The sequence below is a fragment of the Hyperolius riggenbachi genome, chromosome 3 (assembly GCF_040937935.1).
Source record: "Hyperolius riggenbachi isolate aHypRig1 chromosome 3, aHypRig1.pri, whole genome shotgun sequence".
NCBI classification, from domain to species: Eukaryota; Metazoa; Chordata; class Amphibia; order Anura; family Hyperoliidae; genus Hyperolius; species Hyperolius riggenbachi.
In genome coordinates, this window is record NC_090648.1 from 8,349,263 (window position 1) to 8,368,231 (window position 18,969).

The 18,969-nt window shown below is 44.5% G+C and overlaps 1 protein-coding gene across 1 annotated transcript in view; it reads left to right on the top strand.

The window, feature by feature from the left end:
• Positions 1-18,969, top strand: part of LOC137561149 (ficolin-1-like) — an 86,666-nt gene that overhangs the window by 20,636 nt on the left and 47,061 nt on the right. Inside the window, exons 2-4 of the mRNA XM_068272407.1 lie at positions 2,300-2,410; positions 9,870-9,911; positions 16,465-16,506. Coding sequence (XP_068128508.1) covers positions 2,300-2,410; positions 9,870-9,911; positions 16,465-16,506 — 195 coding nt within the window. The remainder of the gene's footprint in view (positions 1-2,299; positions 2,411-9,869; positions 9,912-16,464; positions 16,507-18,969) is intronic.

Genomic DNA, 18,969 nt, shown 5'->3' on the forward strand with positions numbered 1-18,969 from the left:
GTTGACCTCTGAAGGGTTTTTCCCCTTTAGGACCAGAGCAATTTTCACCTTCCAGCGCTCCTCCCTTTCCTTTGCCAATAACATAATCACTACTTATCACCAAAAAATGATCTATACCTCATTTTTTTCACCATCAATTAGCCTTTCTTTGGGTTGTACATTATGCTAACAATTGCATTTTAATGAGAATAATAAGAAAAAAAATGAAACAATTCATTATTTTTCAGTTTTCAGCCATTATAGTTTTAAAATAAAATGTTCTACTAAACTTACACATTTTATTTGCCCATTTGTCCCAATTATTATACGTTGTACTATAAAAATATTTTAAATGTTGCAATTTCCAAGAGAAGAGACTGAGCACCGCCGATTGATGTTGTATGTATTCAGAGGGCTTGTCACTTGATAAAGAGAGGACGCTACTTTAGAAACGTTGCATAGACTTGCCCTTTTACATGCTTTTGATGCTTTAAAAATAAAGAGCTTGAAGTACATTGACGATAATGCTGGGTCTCTTCTCTTGGAAATTCTACTTGCTGTTCCTGGGGGCTGAGGGACAACGACCAAAAGCACGTCACATTTGGGTGATTGGGTACTGCCTTCTACTACTTGTCTACCATAGTACAATGTATGGCGGCAATATTTTATTTGGAAATAAAGGTGCATTTTTTCAGTTTTGCTTCCATCACTAATTACAAGCTTTATAAGTAATATACCCTCTTGACATGCATATTAAAAAAGTTCAGTCCCTAAAATAACTATGTATTTTTTTAAATTGACTTTTTTTGGTAACTTCGTTCTCATTCATTGATCTCCCCCCTAACGATCAGCGGCAAGAATGCACACTGGAGCGAGCGGGAGCATGAGTATATACTTACCTAGGACTTCAGATGAAGTTTCCCAGCGCATAGATATCCTGCACAAGATGCAATAAGTAGTTAAATTCTTGGTTCTGCCTCCTAATTTTAAAGCGCATGATAGTAAATTTGCATAAATTAGCAATGCATAAAGTTTTGGGCATAGTGTTTTCTGGATTACTAGTTCATGCCTTGGTACCTTGGTACCTAAGCAATAATTAAAGAAAATTACGACAGCAGCAGGAGGAATTAGTGACAGCAGAATAGATTGTGGAACCTTATTTTAAAGGTATAATGGCTGGAAACTGAAAAAAAAAAGACTTTTTTTTCCATGGTGGTAGGACCAAAACAATAAAAAAATAAAGTTATATAACAGCAGGAGTAGTTGGTAGCAGCAGTGTAGGCCGTGGAACCTGGCGGTGGGACCACAGCAACAATTAAATAAAGCAGTAACAGCAACAGAAGGACATTTCAGGCAGTGGTCATGAAACCACAGATGGGCCCTGGCCACAACTTTGACAACACATTTTTCAACCCAGACACGCCTAGCAATAATAGAGTAAAATTATGACAGCAGCAGGAGGAATTAGTAAAGTAGGCTGTGGAACCTAGCAAAGGGACAAAAGTTGTAATTAAATACAATTATGACAGCGGAAGCAGGAGGAACTGGAGGCTACAAAATCTGGCCATATCGTGCAGTCTGTTGTTCCACTTGCATGTGCAGTACGCAAATGAGTGGTTCATTAAGTTGCTTTGCAGGAAATACAAGTGCAGTTACTTTGTGTGTTGTTGGTCATGTCATCAGAATACTTGTGCTTACAACTTGCTTGTGTGTATGGGCCTTTAGACTATTCAGATATACCTGTGCATTTATTAGTGCTATATATAAGCTGCAGCTAGTAAATGAACACACAGCAGAACTAGGGAAGAGCTTCCAAATTCCACGGAATTCTGATTTACAAGTTTCCAGTCAGAAATTGGCTTTCAGCATCGTAAATTACAAATTGGAAGTCTGCATTGTTGGAAGGTAGAATTCGGTTGGAATTAGTAATCAGCATTTCTGACAATATCTAAGCTGGACACTCGGGCATTGGGGAGTCTTTGCTGAAGAATCGGTACTGACTCCAGGCAGGATTCACACCCTGCTCTCCTATGGCAAGAGGGATTCATGTAACTATTACACTATCCAGCCACTGCTCCTCTGCTCCACTAATACAATGTGCTGTTAATCTGTGGGTGGGGGGACAGTGGGTGTGGTCTAAAACTATAGAGGCGTGGCCTGTGGGCGGGGAATATGGGAGTCAGTGACATCAAGAGCAGTCATACTCCATGTCTGCAGTGTGAAATTACTTTTATTATATGTACAGGGATAGAGATAGTGAAGGGATAGAGATGATGTATGGAGGGTTATTTATGACCACTTCTGTCTTTACTAATTACAGAGACTGCGACTGCCAAGAACACCCGGAATCGTATTATACTGATCCTGGTGATCCTTCTGGTCTTTAAGGTGGTTATTATGGTTATTGCAGCAGGCATCATGATAACTTACAGTGAGTATCACTAATAATCTGTGTTCTGTTAGTTATGGGTATGTCACAGACACACTGAATAGGAGGGACTGAAACGCCCATATCTGGGAATAAGAGCAGCATAATTGGGTAAAGATAAACAGTGAACAGCATGTTTCCCTTGTTCACGCATATTTGGTTGCAATTTGTATGTGGCTTGAATTTGAACAAATTAGTTTTGTTTGGGAACAATTCCAAATCAGGTACAAAAATTGAAACCAAATTTGCAGTAAGTTGAAAAAAACCTGCAAACTGTTAATGATCTCTATAAATGCTTGTAAGCTGATTTCTGGACACTTCTTAATGAAAAGGAAGCAGTAATCACTAGTTGTGCTCATAATGTCCGATTTCAACATCGACTAACTTTGTCAAAATATTTTGGTAATTACGATTACAGTTATAATTACGTTTTGAGTTGGATCAGACTGATGTGTAATCGTATAGTCACATACATACATACATTCATACTTACCAATATACATGTATGGGACTACAAATATATAGATAGATAGACACACACATACACAGAAACTGTATATGTCTGTATGTATGCACAGTATGCATATTCTCGGATTGCCTAATGGGTTATGTGTACCTGTGTCTACCTCGTGCACAGCAAGGTTGGTTTGCTCTGGTTTTCCTGTGAATGTTTTTGTTATGGGCACACAGCACTTCCAGCAACTGAACCTTCTGTGAGGGAGAGAGTTGTGGGCCGAGGTTCAGGTCACACTCCAAAGCTTGTGTGTCCACTGACACATCTAACAAAGGGTTGGTTTCCCCTGTCCTGGCTGACTACAAATGGGCAAAACATACGGTGTTCTGTCCTTGTGAGCTTTCAGCATGTTCACATGGAAACTGTTTTGTCACTTACCTCCCAGGCTCACCACCAGGTGAGTGACTTAATTAATGTTTTACATTGGTGTAAGGTCCCTCCCCTGCTGCCTACATCCTATTCTGCTTCACAGAAAGTCATGTGACCTATCTCTGGCATTGAGGTCATACCACTACTTCTGTTTGGCCTGTGCCTTGGTCGTGTTTTCTATTACCACCTCAGTGAGTGACTCCATTTTGCCTCTGAAAGTGAGGATATAACCAATCATGAAGACTTCTGTGGGGTTGTCCTTGCCTTCCCAAGTCACCCAGATTAATTTTATGGATCCTCTTACTTTTCTTTCATACAGGAGTAAGGACCAGGGGATTTTACTGATCGGTGCTGCGTGGACTCTCCAGCCCGCAGCACCGATCAGGAAATAGCCAGGGCGATCAGACTTACCCCCTTTTTTCCCCACTAGGGGGATATCCTCCTGGGGGGGGGGGGGGGGTCTGATCGCCACCGGCTTGCTGCGCTTTGCTGGGGGGGGCTCTTCAAAGCCCCCCTCCGCAGCGCTTTCGGCGCTCTCTCCCTCTCTCTCCTTCTCCCTCCCCCTGTGAGCAGCGCAGGGCAGATATCCGTCCGGTGCATTGTAGGATAGGCTTTAGCCTATCAAATGACGGCGATCCCCGGCCAATCAGAGGCCAGGTATCGCCTATCTGCTCTACGGCGCTGCTGCACAGCAGCGCCATATGATGTAAACTGTGGGGATTTCTTTCCCGCATGTTTACATTTTGCCGGCGAGCCGCAATCGGTGGCTCTCCGTCTGTTCACGGAGACACCCTCCGTGAATTGACATGGAAAGGTCGTTTCCATGGTAACCCACTTAAGACCTGCTGACGTCTATGGGCGTTAGCTGGTCCTTAAGTGTTTAAAGGGCAAAAGCCCCATGTACTCATGTGGCACCTCCATGTAGGCAAATAACAGGTAAGGTAGAAATCACTCCCAGTCCCTTCCTCACAACTCCACAATCACAACTCCACAATCTGTTTCAATGTTCTGCTGAAGCACTCACACAGACCATTGGTTGTATGTGGTAAGAACTCGAGGCAATATGCAACATCTGAATTTTTGCAAAGAGAGCCCCATAAGGTCAGACTTGAACTGCAGGCCTTGGTCAGAGAGCATTTCTGTCGGATATCCCACTTGTGGGAAGATTTCTGTGTAATACATTCTCCACTATGTCTGACCCAAGAGAGAAGAGGGCTTATGATTACCATGTGGCATAACCTACCACCAAAAAGATGAAGTTCTTGCCAGAACTGCTGACACTGGGGAGTGGACTGATTGTGTCAACCGCCAGGATCTGGAAGGGCTCATCAGTGACTGGCAGTAGACATAAGGGAACCTTGCAATTACTTTTGACCTATTTCACTTTTTGACAAGCAGCACATGATTGATCAGCAATAATTAGTAACATCGACTTAGGCCAAGATTGTGAGCTCACAAGGGCAGGGCTCTCTCACCGCTTTGTGTCTTTAAATTTGTTATACATTTAATTAATTGTCTTACTCTTGTCACTGCAATTACCAATTCTGTATTTTGCATATTGGTGTACACCATGGTCTGTATTATTATATACCACATGCTTTTTTTCTTAGTTTGTACAGCACCACAGAATATGTTGGTGCTTTAAGAAAAGCATTGCTTAGATGACTGTGCATTCAAAACAGGTACCTCTTTTCCATTTCCATCCCTTTTGAGAAAAAACTACTCCCACCACACCTCCCTCCCTCTCTCCTGGCCTAAGATTGCAACATACCTGGGTGGGTGCAGAGAGTCCAGCTTGGGAGTTTGGGGTGTCTGTGGCAGGTTCATAATAAATCTCCAAAGTAACCAGATCCTAACCAGGTTAAAGGATACCCAAAGTGACATGGGACATGATGAGATAGACATGTGTATGTACAGTGCCTAGCACACAAATAACTAGGCTGTGTTCCTTTTTTTTTTGTTCTCTGCCTGAAAGAGTTAAATATCAGGTATGTAAGTGGCTGACTCAGTCCTGACTCAGACAGGAAGTGACTACAGTGTGACCCTCACTGATAATATATCCCCCTTTTTATCTCTTTCTTGCTCCCAGAAGCCATTTTCTGCTAGGAAAGTGTTTTATTGTTGGAATTTCTTGTTAGTGAGGGTCACACTGCAGTCACTTCTTGTCTGAGTCAGGGTTAGGGATGGTCGCTGGATTCCGCAGAATTAAGAATTCCGTGATTCCGGACGGAATTTGATGATTCCGTTCCGTTATGACGGAACGGAATTGCTATATCACTCTGGCGGAATTGCCGTGGAAAAAAATCAAATTCCGCGGAATTTTACGGAATTCAATTTTTTTTCCCACCGAACTGATTTCGGCCTAATAAGAAGAATTTCTGCTCGACAGACTTTCTTCCTCTCTTCTCCCGAGTGACTTGTCTTCCAGGGAATTGTAGGATTTCAAAAGCCAGCTTACATACCTTGGCTGGGAATCAAGCCCAGATCTAGTGCTTGGTAGACAGCTCTCTTCACCGCTATACCACCACCAACACTACATGCTGAAGCCAGCCTAGCATGTACCATTATGATATATCCAAGAGAAAAAAATGAGCTTGCTTAAGGATTTGTAGGATTTCAAAAGCCAACTCACATACATTGGCAAGGAATTGAACCCAGGCCTACCACTCTGTAGGCTGCTATCCTAACCATTATACCACCAACACAACACACTACAATGCTACATGCTGAAGCCAGCCTAGCATGTACCATTGTGATATACCCAAGAGAAAAATGATCTTGCTTAGGGAATTGTAGGATTTCAAAAGCCAGCTTACATACATTGGCCGGGAATCGAACCCAGGTCTAGTGCTTGGTAGGCTGCTATCTGAACCATTATACCACCAACACAACACACTACAATGCTACATGCTGAAGCCAGCCTAGCATGTACCATTGTTATATACCCAAGAGAAAAATGAGCTTGCTTAGGGAATTGTAGGATTTCAAAAGCCAACTCACATACATTGGCAAGGAATTGAACCCAGGCCTACCACTCTGTAGGCTGCTATCCTAACCATTATACCACCAACACAACACACTACAATGCTACATGCTGAAGCCAGCCTAGCATGTACCATTGTGATATATCCAAGAGAAAAATTAGCTTGCTTGGGGAATTGTAGGATTTCAAAAGTCAGCTTACATACATTGGCTGGGAATCAAACCCAGGTCTAGTGCTCGCACTGCTCAGTAGGCTGCTATCCTAACCATTATGCCACCAACACAACACACTACAATGCTACATGCTGAAGCCAGCCTAGCTGATGCGGCACCCAGGTCACAGGAGCAGGAGGAGGGATTGGTGTAGGTTCCTCCCACTTTCCAGCTATAGGAAGGAGTTGTGTGAATGTCAGGCACCCGGATAGTGACAATGGTTCCTGCTACAATGGTAGCAGCAGCTGTTGTTGACTCAGGATTCTGCTCCAATACAAAGAGTCAGATATCTACAGGGCATAAGGTCCTTAAGGTCCTGAAAAAGGGAGAAATGAGGAGGAAAGAGGGACAGGGGGAGCTATGTATACACATATTACACAGATCTGTCCATCAGTCCTGAAAGAGGGACACATGAGGAGGAAAGAGGGACAGGGGGAGCTATGTATACACATATTACACAGATCTGTCCATCAGTCCTGAAAGAGGGACACATGAGGAGGAAGGCGGGACAGAGGGAGCTATGTATTCACATATTACACAGATCTGTACATCAGTCCTGAAAGATGGACACGTGAGGAGGAAAGAGGGACAGAGGGAGCTATGTATACACATATTACACAGATCTGTCCATCAGTCCTGAAAGAGGGACACATGAGGAGGAAAGAGGGACAGGGGGAGCTATGTATACACATATTACACAGATCTGTCCATCAGTCCTGAAAGAGGGACACATGAAGAGGAAAGAGGGACAGAGGGAGCTATGTATACACATATTACACAGATCTGTCCATCAGTCCTGAAAGAGGGACACATGAGGAGGAAAGAGGGACAGAGGGAGCTATGTATACACATATTACACAGATCTGTCCATCAGTCCTGAAAGAGGGACACATGAAGAGGAAAGAGGGACAGGGGAGCTATGTATACACATATTACACAGATTTGTCCATCAGTCCTGAAAGAGGGACACATGAGGAGGAAAGAGGGACAGAGGGAGCTATGTATACACATATTACACAGATCTGTCCATCAGTCCTGAAAGAGGGACACATGAAGAGGAAAGAGGGACAGGGGGAGCTATGTATACACATATTACACAGATCTGTCCATCAGTCCTGAAAGAGGGACACATGAAGAGGAAAGAGGGACAGGGGGTGCTATGTATACACATATTACACAGATCTGTCCATCAGTCCTGAAAGAGGGACACGTGAGGAGGAAAGAGGGACAGGGGAGCTATGTATACACATATTACACAGATCTGTCCATCAGTCCTGAAATAGAGACACATGAGGAGGAAAGAGGAACCATTTACTCCTTTTCTGGGGTCTTGTATACCAGGACGTGGCCCCACAACATGCTTGCAGAGACAGGTCCTGACAGTTTTTAATCAAATCGAGAGGAGGAGCAGCATTGTTTAAACTAAAACAAGACTGTCACCCTCAAACACACTCTGCGAGATTCATCTACCACTAGCAGTCATCTACGGATAATACTACTAGACACCATACACACACAGATTTCTGTGCTGAAAGGAGATCTGCCCCTGTCAGTGGCACATATGACAATTTCCTGCACTGCTGTCAAGCTGCATGCACTCAGGCTGGCGTCACGTATCTTGGGTCAGCGCCACTACGGGAACGCCACACACACAATGCAATCTCACATGGTAGCAATGAACAATCCGAGCATACAATCTGGCACTGAACTGTAACACAATACTCTGCAGTCTTTCTCTAGTAAATTCTCTGCTTTGTATATGTAATGATCAGGGACATATCTGATGATCAGAACGAGCTTTATCAGCACAATAGTCAGTATTTTATTCAAAGTGTGATCACACGTGATTTAGTGCACAGTAATATTCAGGAGCACTTGGAGAGTGATAGCCCTGAGTGACAGGGACTATCACTCACAAGAGTGGTCGTACAGGCAAAAGTCGGTCACAGATTGGTCAGTCAGAGGTTCAGAATCGTCAGACAAAAATCGGAGCGAGTATTCAGGCAGTGGTCGGCAACAGATCAGATTGTCAAAGGTACAGAATCGTAAGGCTAAATCAGAGTGAGTGTTCAGGCAGAAGTCAGCAACAGATCAGATTGGCAGAGGTACAGAATCGTAAGGCAGAGAGTAATCAGAGGTTCAGGCAAAAGGTTATACACAGAAATATACAATATACAATAATAATATTATCCTGCCAGTTCAAACACACACAGATCTGACTAAGGTCTGAGAGCTTTCACTGCGAAGTTTCAGCAACAACAGACAAAGAGCCACTGACATCCCCGAGTTTAAATCCAGACAGGCAATTCCAAAACACCCGCCCTGCGCTGCCTGACCAATCAGCAGCGAGACCCAGCAGCCTGCTGTCAGCTGACCCTCCGATCAGCTGACCTGTCTCCTCAAGCCATAAAGGTTCTGCTGCTCCGTGCACGAGCGTGCCAACCTGAGCTGGTGTGCTGGCGAGATCCCTGTCCTGCCCAAGATGTCTGAGAGGACGTGGCGGCCGCTGCGTTGACGTCAGAGAAAGGAGCGGCGATCAGTGTGCTCTCCGCCGCTGAGGTTACATTGCTGTACCTGACAGTATACAAAAAACTAAATTATTAAATAAAGATTTAATATTCCAAAAAAGTGGAACAAATGCAGGAAGAATATATACAAAAATATTAACTAAAATAAAAGTCAAAACAAAAGTAAAAAATGACAGACACACACAACAAGACATTTGCTTATCAAAATAAAAGGAAATAAAACAGAAATCAAATGTTACCCAGCATAAGGCTTAATCCCAGGTGTGGGGAACCACAAGTCTGACGATAGATCAGGGAATTCCTGGCATAACGTAATCTCCAGAGGAACTTACCCAGACTTTTAGCATCTATTCTATAGCCCAGAATGTAGCTCCAGGCTAGAAAAACACTTTCCTGTAGAAATGCTTTTACATTCTTTAATTACAGTCTAGTAACTACAGGAATACATCAGACAGTTTCTGTCTCTGACACACCTGTCACTCTATTCATTTTCTTAGGCTGCTTCCTTATTCCACACCCTGTTCAAGGTGTTTGCATGACACCAGCCTAATACTGACTAATGTTCCTCAGCTCTAGTGGGCTAATGACTGGGTGGCTGGCTAGGTGTTATTCAAATGTCCTTACCACAGTTTACAAAGGGAATGGAATGGAATTATATAAAGTCCACCTATGATGGTATTTCACTGCACACAGGTCATAGACAAAATATATGCCTAGTTAAGATGGCTCTCCTGTTCCGTATATGTCACACTGTACTACTCCTAGGCCCCATAGGAGCTGTTGTAACAATTGCTATATCGCAACATAAGATATGTTCCTTCTGTACTAGAAAGTCATTTTCTGTTTTCTTCCGCAGTTAACAATCTCACGGAGGAAGTGTCATATCTGAAGGTTGGAGGTAAGTGACATCTCTGTGCCCATCTCACCACTTCTGTATTCCAGCTAACATATTTAGAAAGAAACACGCTTTTTCCACACTTCACATTTAGTTGTCGTTAAGTTCTCTTTTTTCACATTAAACAATTATTCAGGCTGGTTTCACACTTGTGCAGCGCGGTAATATCATGGTGTAGCAGCCTGCAGTGAGATCAGCACACGGCATGAATCAGTAGTTAAATGCCCTGCAGCAGAGTGTGCCGACAGGGTAATGTGCATAGGCCCGCCCCCGCTCAGTGATGTATGCCCTGCTGGGCAGAGTGTGCAGACAGGGTAATGTGCATAGACCCGCCCCCGATCACTGATGTGCGCCCTGCTGGGCAGAGTGTGCTGACAGGGTAATGTGCATAGGCCCGCCTCCGATCACTGATGTGCGCCCTGCTGGGCAGAGTGTGCTGACAGGGTAATGTGCATAGGCCCGCCCCCGATCACTGATGTGCGCCCTGCTGGGCAGAGTGTGCCGACAGGGTAATGTGCATAGACCCGCCCCCGCTCAGTGATGTATGCCCTGCTGGGCAGAGTGTGCAGACAGGGTAATGTGCATAGACCCGCCCCGATCAGTGATGTGTGCCCTGCTGGGCAGAGTGTGCTGACAGGGTAATGTGCATAGGCCCGCCCCCGATCGCTGATGTGCGCCCTGCTGGGCAGAGTGTGCTGACAGGGTAATGTGCATAGGCCCGCCCCCGATCACTGATGTGCGCCCTGCTGGGTAGAGTGTGCTGACAGGATAATGTGCATAGACCCGCCCCCGATCAGTGATGTGTGCCCTTCTGGGCAGAGTGTACTGACAGGGTAATGTGCATAGGCCCGCCCCCGATCAGTGATGTGTGCCCTGCTGGGCAGAGTGTGCCAACAGGGTAATTTGCATAGACCCGCCCCGATCAGTGATGTGTGCCCTTCTGGGCAGAGTGTGCCGACAGGGAAATGTGCATAGGCCCGCCCCCGATCAGTGATGTAGTCCCTTCTGGACATGAAGTACATCACTGGGATTCGTCGTTCATACTTACTGTATCCCCATAGACTTTACTGCAATACTGCATACTTTGTGTGCCAGGCAAGGATCATGAATCTAGAATAATCTTAGTTTAAACTCCTCCTCATCATCAAGCAGTATTGGTAAAGGTGGTTCAGAAGAATGGCCAGGAAAGTGGTTTGGATACACCTTCTTGAAGCAGGCGATGTGAAACACTGAATGAATTTGGAGATAGGCTGATAATTAACTTTTCCTTCAGCCAGAGAGCGGGCAACAAACAGAGGTGTTAAAAAGTCAGCCAGTCTGTAAAGAAAAGAAAAAAGAAAAAAGACTTGGCAGGGACAGAGGTCAAATGGTGCTACGTTTCATACATACTCATGAATCCAGGCCTTATGTTCAAGCCCTTGTTCAGAGTCTGAAACATTTTCAGAAACTTGTATTCAAATGCCCGACATTCACGGGCGTAGCAATAGCCATAGCAGCCATTGCAGCTGCTATGGGGTCCTGGAGCAGAGGGGGACCAGGTGGTACTTAATGTATTCACCATTGACTTGTTTCTCTACCCTCTGACTTTGTCTCAGTACCCATGAAGTCTGTGCAGTGTTGATTGCATGAGTTATTGCCCAGTTAACTCTTATCCGTAGGGTAGGGTAAGGTGGCATTGCTTTTTTGGTAACACTGATTTTTATTGATATTAATATTAAAAGCTTTAACCGGTATTCAATACATAAGAGTGAGTGTAAAGTGTCACCAAATATTCAAGAAATATTGAACAATGGTAGTGATCAATATACTGTAGATAATATTAATATATTACAGAAAATCTGAGACAGGGTCTTCAGCCGGTCTTCTCCAGTTCAAACAAAAAAACCTATAAAAATAACAATTCAACAAAGAGTAACGTACCTTATCAAATAGCTATCTATAAAAGAGCTAGGAATAAAGTAATGAATGCGGGTGGTGGTGACCATAAACATTGTACTTCAGCTTTAGGAAGGAACCATATGTGGTGAGTAGATAAGAGGGACAAGTAGAAGATATTAGGGGTGATAGGACATATAAGATGGGGGAGAGAAGAGGGAAGGGTCAGAGAGTGGAATGAGGATAGCAATGTTCCCTTGGATAAGGATATGGATCAAAGATGTACAAATAATAAGATGAGGAATTATGGGGGCACATAATCTGGGAATTTGAGAATCCAGGGGTCTCAAATTTTATGCAATCTATCCTCAGTATTCCTTAATGAGGCCGTCATCTGCTCCATAGTTTTATCCCAGGTAATTTTATGTTTGACTTCAGATAACATGGGCGGAGATATATTTTTCCATGCAGTTGCAATGGAGAGCTTAGTGGCAGTCAAAATATGGGTAATAAGGTACAAGCCCCCATGCCCCCTCTAGGCTCACCCCCGTGTGCCTTGTTTATTCCTCACAGAAAGCATCCCTGCTCTCAGTTTCAGCTTGTCTTTGATGCAGTTTGTGAGGCTGAGGGGGGATGGAGCTGCCTGTCACATGCTGAGAAACTGTGACAATTCACAGACAGGAGTGCAGAGCCTAGACTACTGGCTCAGAAGAAACAGATGTGTTTATAAAGGATTCAGAGTATTGTCACATTTCAGTGACACAGAGCTGTGGGAGTCAGAAAGTAAAACTTTTTCTAAACCTATTCAAACATTATATATATATATATATATATATATATATATATATATATATATATATATATATATATATATATATATATATAAAATCGGATGTACAGTATGTATGTGTGTATGTACAGGGGTTGGACAAAATAATGGAAACCCCTAACATTTTGACATCATAATCTTTGAACATGTTTTAAGCAATCAAAACTTGACATATGTTATTTCTTTTTAGTTATTTGATATGTTTAATTAAAATAATTGTTTTTTTAACAAAAGTTGGTTATATTTGGTTATATCTCTCAGACTTTCAAAGAGGCCAAATAGTTGGTGCTCGTATGGCAGGTGCTACTGTAACAGAAATTGCCCGAATGTTTAGCATTTCAAGAGGTACTGTCTCAAAAGTAATGACTGCCTTTGAAAAAGAAGGAAAAACATCCTCAGCAAAGCACAGTTGTGGTCAAAAGTCGAAGTTGTCTGAGAGAGACCATCGGACTCTAAATCGAATTGTTAGAAAAGCTCACAAGACCACGGCTCCTAAAATCACTGCAGAGCTGAATGAACACCTACAGAACCCAGTTACCACAAAAACTGTTGGTCGGGAGCTGCACAAATCTGGATTCCACCGAAGAACTGCAATTAGAAAACCTCTGCTCTCAAAGACAAATGTTTCAAAGCGTTTAGAGTGGTGTACAAACCACCAGAATTGGTCCCTCGAGCAGTGGAAAAATGTGATTTTCTCTGACGAATCATCATTTACCTTATTTCTGACCTCTGGCCGAGTGTACGTTTGGAGAGAGCGGAAAGAAGCATTTCATCCAGACTGTATTCTCCCAACCCTAAAACATGGCGGGGGTTCTGTGATGATCTGGTGTGCTATTTCTTGGAAATCCGCCAGGCCAATGATTTCCCTTCATGGAAGAATTAACAGCCGAGACTATTTAGGGATTTTGGGCGACCAAGTTCATCCTATGGTTCAAGAACTGTTTCCGGAGGGAAATGCCATCTTTCAAGATGATAATGCCCCAATCCATACAGCTAGAATTGTAGAATTGGCACTAGAAACGTTGAGCATCTCATCTGGCCACCACAATCCCCAGACCTCAACATTATTGAGCATTTATGGTCCTTATTAGAGATCCAAGTAAGAAGTCGATTTCCGCCGCCATCATCTCTAAAAGAACTGTAGGGTGTTTTAACTGAAGAATGTGCTAAAATTCCTTTGGAAACCATTCACAATTTGTATGAATCAATTCCTCAGAGAATTGAGGCTGTTGGACCTACACCATATTAAAATATATTTTGTTGATTTTCAAGGTGTTTCCATTATTTTGTCCAACCCATGTATGTATGTGTGTGTGTATGTATGTATGTGCCACAATCACTCAAAAACGGCTTGACCGATTTCAACGAAATTTGGTACACAGATCCCTTACTACCAGGAATTATATGTTCTGGGGGCCTTGCGCCCCCCTGCACACCTGGGCGGAGCTGCAAACAGCAAATCAGATTTCACCCATTCATGTCAATGGAAAAAATGTAAAAGTCTGTCATTCTCACAGTAATCAAGCCAGAGTCCCCACACTTGGCACAATTGGTCACTTGGTGACCGAGGTTACAAGTTCAAGAAAAGTAGGCAATGCATAAAACAGCCAATCAAATTTCTACGATTCATTTTCAATGGGAAATGATAAACTGTAGCCATTCTTGAACTATGAATCGCAGTCTCAAACTTTGCACAGTTGGTCACTAGGTGAATGGGATTAATATTCAGAAAAGTGGGTGGAGCCTAAAACAGCCAATCAAAATTCACCTATTGATTTTCAAAGGGAATATTTAAACTGCTGCCATTCTTACAATGTTAATGGCAGAGGCTTCAAACTTGCTGCAGTTAGTCATTGGGTGATTGGGCCTCAAATTCACCAAAGGAGTGGAGCCACAATCAGCCAATCAGATTTCTTTACTGGATAAACTGCTTCCATTCACACATTTTCAATGCCAAGAACCCAAAGGCTCTCAAACTTGGTCATTGAGTGATTGTGTGTCAAGGTTACAAAAAGTGGCGGAGCCAAAAAAAAAATTTCACAGGGAAAATATAAACTGCAGCCATTCTTACACTGTTAACGGTATGGTTCTCAAACTTTGCACAGTTGGTCACTTGGTGAATGGGATTAATATTCAGAAAAGTGGGTGGAGCCTACAACAGCCAATCAAAATCCACCTATTGATTTTCAAGGGGAATATTTACATTGCTGCCATTCTTACACTGTTAATGGCAGAAGCCTCAAACCTGGTACAGTTGGTAATTGGGTGAATAGGGTTCACATTCTAAAAAGGGGTGGAGCCACAAACAGCTAATCAGATTTGTTTAATTTATATGGAAATATACAAATTATTGATACCAAGGACCCCTAAGCTCATAAATTTGGTAATTGAGTGACTGCATGTCAAGGTTAGAAAAAATGGGTGGAGCCAACAACTATATTTTTTACATGGGAAAATATAAACTGCAGCCATTCTTACACTGTTAATGGTAGGGTTCTCAAACTTGACACAGTTGGCCACTGGGTGACTGGGATTAATATTCAGTAAAATGGGTGTTATTCTTACACTCTTAATAGCAGAGGCCTCCAACCGGGTACAGTTAGTCATTGGGTGACTAGGGCTAACATTCTGAAAAGGGGTGGAACAACAGCCAACCAGATTTGTTTCATTTCACTGCAAATTATTGATGCCAAACACTGCAAAGCTTACAAACTAGGTCATTGAGTAATTGATTAATTGTGTATTAGGGTTAGAAAAGTGGGCGAAGCCAGCACCAGGGCAAGAGGGAAGAAGGCAAAGGACAGAGCGGAACATGAGGACCGTGGCCACCTCTTGTTACCCAGGAAGAGAGCCGTGTTACCAAGGCAACACAAATGCTCCTCTGCTTTGCAGACCAATGAGAGGACACTTGGGAAGCGCTGCTGAAGAGGTGGGAGGCGGCGAGTCTCCTCTCATACACTCTGCTCCTCACCCTGCAGAGGGAAGGAGATTGCCGGAGGTATGGAGGAAGGGAGAGACGGGGGCCACCTTGAGCGGCTAGTAGGCCACCTTTCACACATTGCTCCGCCTCTAGGCATGTGCCTGCTTTCTAAATCCGGCCCTAAAGGTGGCCACACACGATACAATAAAATGATCCGATTTTACGGCAATTCGATAAAAACAATCGGATCTCCCGAAAAAAATCAAAAGCTTTTTTTTTTCATTCAACTGAAAAATCCGATCGGATTTCTCGTTTTCTTCGATTTGTATTGATCCGGAATGCCAGATATTTTTCTTAAATTTTTCTAAAGATTGTATGGTGTGTGTTAGATTGTCAATTTATTAATATACACACCCTAGCAATTTTGTCAGAGTTTCCAATCATTTTTATCATAATTGGGGGAAAATTGAACATACGTGTGTGGTACTTTGGTCAGATTTTTGAAATGTTACAATCAGTTACAAAAATCTATTGCAATTCTTAAATTGAACATATATTTTAAAAAAAATTGTATGGTGTGTGGCCACCTTTAGTGTTACTGTTCAGCTCAGCTTGAATTGGCACAGAAGGTAGATTGGGGACAGACTGGGCCCTGAAGAACTTGATCATCAACAAAGCAAACCTAGGCAGTTTCCTAGGGCCTGGATACCATCTAGGCCCACTGAATGCTACCCCAACCAAATCTTACTAAAAATGTCAGGTGAACATCAGCAGTGAGCAAAAACTGCTATCTTGCCTCAGGCCCATTCCTTCCTTATCCTTTTCTGGGGTCTGTAATACTTCTGGGTCCCATAGCAGCTGTTTTAACTATTGCTATATCACTAGCTATGTTCCTTCTGTACCAGAAAGTCATTTCCTGTTTTCTTCCCCAGATAAGAACCTCAGAGAGGAAGTGTCACATCTGAAGATTGGAGGTAAGTGATGTCTCTCTGCCCATCTCACCACTTCTGCATTCCAGCTAGCATAATAAGATACACAACCGCTATTGTCACACTTTATATTTACTGATTGGTAAGTTCTCTTTCTTTCATTCACATTAAACCTGTATTCAGGCTGGTTTCACACTTGTGGTGTGCGGTGACCTCATGGTGTGGCAGCCTGCCATGGCATCCCCGCAACGCATGAATCAGTAGTTGAAATGACCCTGCTACAGGCAGTGCCGACAGGGTAATGTGCATAGGCCCGCCCCGATCACTGATGTGTGCCTTGCTGGGCAGAGTGTGCTGACAGGGTAATGTGCATAGGCCCGCCCTTGATCACTGATGCTCACCCTGCTGGGCAGAGTGTGCCAACAGGGTAATGTGCATAGGCCCGCCCCGATCACTGATGTGTGCCTTGCTGGGCAGAGTGTGCTGACAGGGTAATGTGCATAGGCCCGCCCCCGAACAGTGATGCAATCCCTACTGGGCTGAGTGTGCTGACAGGGTAATGTGCATAGGCCCGCCCTGATCACTGATGTGCGCCCTGCTGTGCAGAGTGTGCTGACAGGGTAATGTGCATAGGCCCGCCCCCAATCAGTGATGCATCCCCTGCTGGGCAGAGTGTGCTGACCAGGTAATGTGCATAGTCTCACCCCCGATCAGTGATGTGCGCCCTGTTGGGCAGAGTGAGCTGGCAGGGTAATTTGCATAGACCTGCCCCGATCAGTGATGCACTCCCTGTTGGGCAGAGTGTGCTGACAGGGTAATGTGCATAGGCCCGACCCCAATCAGTGATGCACTCCCTGCGGGGCATTGCACATTACTCTTTCAGTGCACTCTGCCCACTGATTGGGGTGGGCCTATGCACATCACCCTGTCGGCGCACTCTGCCCAGCAAGGCATGCATCACTGATTGGGGGCGGGCCTTTGCACATTACAAAGCCAGCGCATTCTGCCCAGCAGGGCGTGCATCACTGATTGGGACGGGCCTATGCACATCACCCTATCAGCACACTCTGCCCAGCAGGGCACACATCACTGATCGGTGTTGTGCCAACAGGGTAATGTGCATAGGCCCGCCCTGATCAGTGATGCACTCCCTGCTGGGCAGAGTGTGCTGACAGGGTAATGTGCATAGGCTCGCCCCCCGTTCACTGATGTGAGCCCTGCTGGGCAGAGTGTGCTGACAGGGTGATGTGCATAGGCCCGCCCACGATCACTGATGTGCGCCCTGCTGGGCAGAGTGTGCTGACAGGATGATGTGCATAGGCCCGCCCCCAATCAGTGATGCACGCCCTGCTGGGCAGAGTGTGCTGACAGGGTAATGTGCATAGGCCCGCCCCCGATTACTGATGTGTGCCCTGCTGGGCAGAGTGTGCTGACAGGATAATGTGCATAGGCCCGCCCCCGATTACTGATGTGTGCCCTGCTGGGCAGAGTGTGCTGACAGGGTAATGTGCATAGGCCCGCCCCTGATTACTGATGTGTGCCCTGCTGGGCAGAGTGTGCTGACAGGATAATGTGCATAGGCCCGCCCCCGATTACTGATGTGTGCCCTGCTGGGCAGAGTGTGCTGACAGGGTAATGTGCATAGGCCTGCCCCTGATCACTGATGTGTGCCCTGCTAGGCACAGTGTGCTGACAGGGTAATGTGCATAGGCCCGCCCCCAATCAGTGATGCACTCCCTACTGGGCAACTATGATTAGGGCATACTCCAGATCAGTAATCTGCCTCCCCTGCAGCCCCAACCAAGGAAGCGTGACAGGACTAACCTGACAGGACTAACGTGACAGGACTAACCTGATAGGACTAACGTGACAGGAGTAAGGTGACAGGACTAACATTACAGGACTGACATGACAGGACTGATGTGACAGGACTAAAGTTACAGGACTGATGTGACAGGACTAACCTGACAGGACTAACGTGACAGGACTAACCTGACAGGACTAACGTGACAGGAGTAAGGTGACAGGACTAACATTACAGGACTGACATGACAGGACTGATGTGACAGGACTAAAGTTACAGGACTGATGTGACAGGACTAACCTGACAGGACTAACGTGACAGGACTAACCTGACAGGACTAACGTTACATGACTGACATGACAGGACTTATGTGACAGGAGTAACGTGACAGGACTAACCTGAAAGGACTAACGTGAAAGCACTAATGTGACAGGACTAAAGTGACACGAATAATGTGACAGGACTGACATGACAGGACAGATGTGACAGGACTAACGTGACAGGACTAACGTGACAGGACTAACGTGACAGGACTGATGTGACAGGACTAACGTGAAAGGACTAATGTGACAGGACTAATGTGACAGGAATAACGTTACAGGACTGATGTGACAGGACTAACGTGACAGGACTGATGTGACAGGACTAACGTGACAGGACTAACATGACAGGACTAACGTTACAGGACTGATGTGACAGGACTA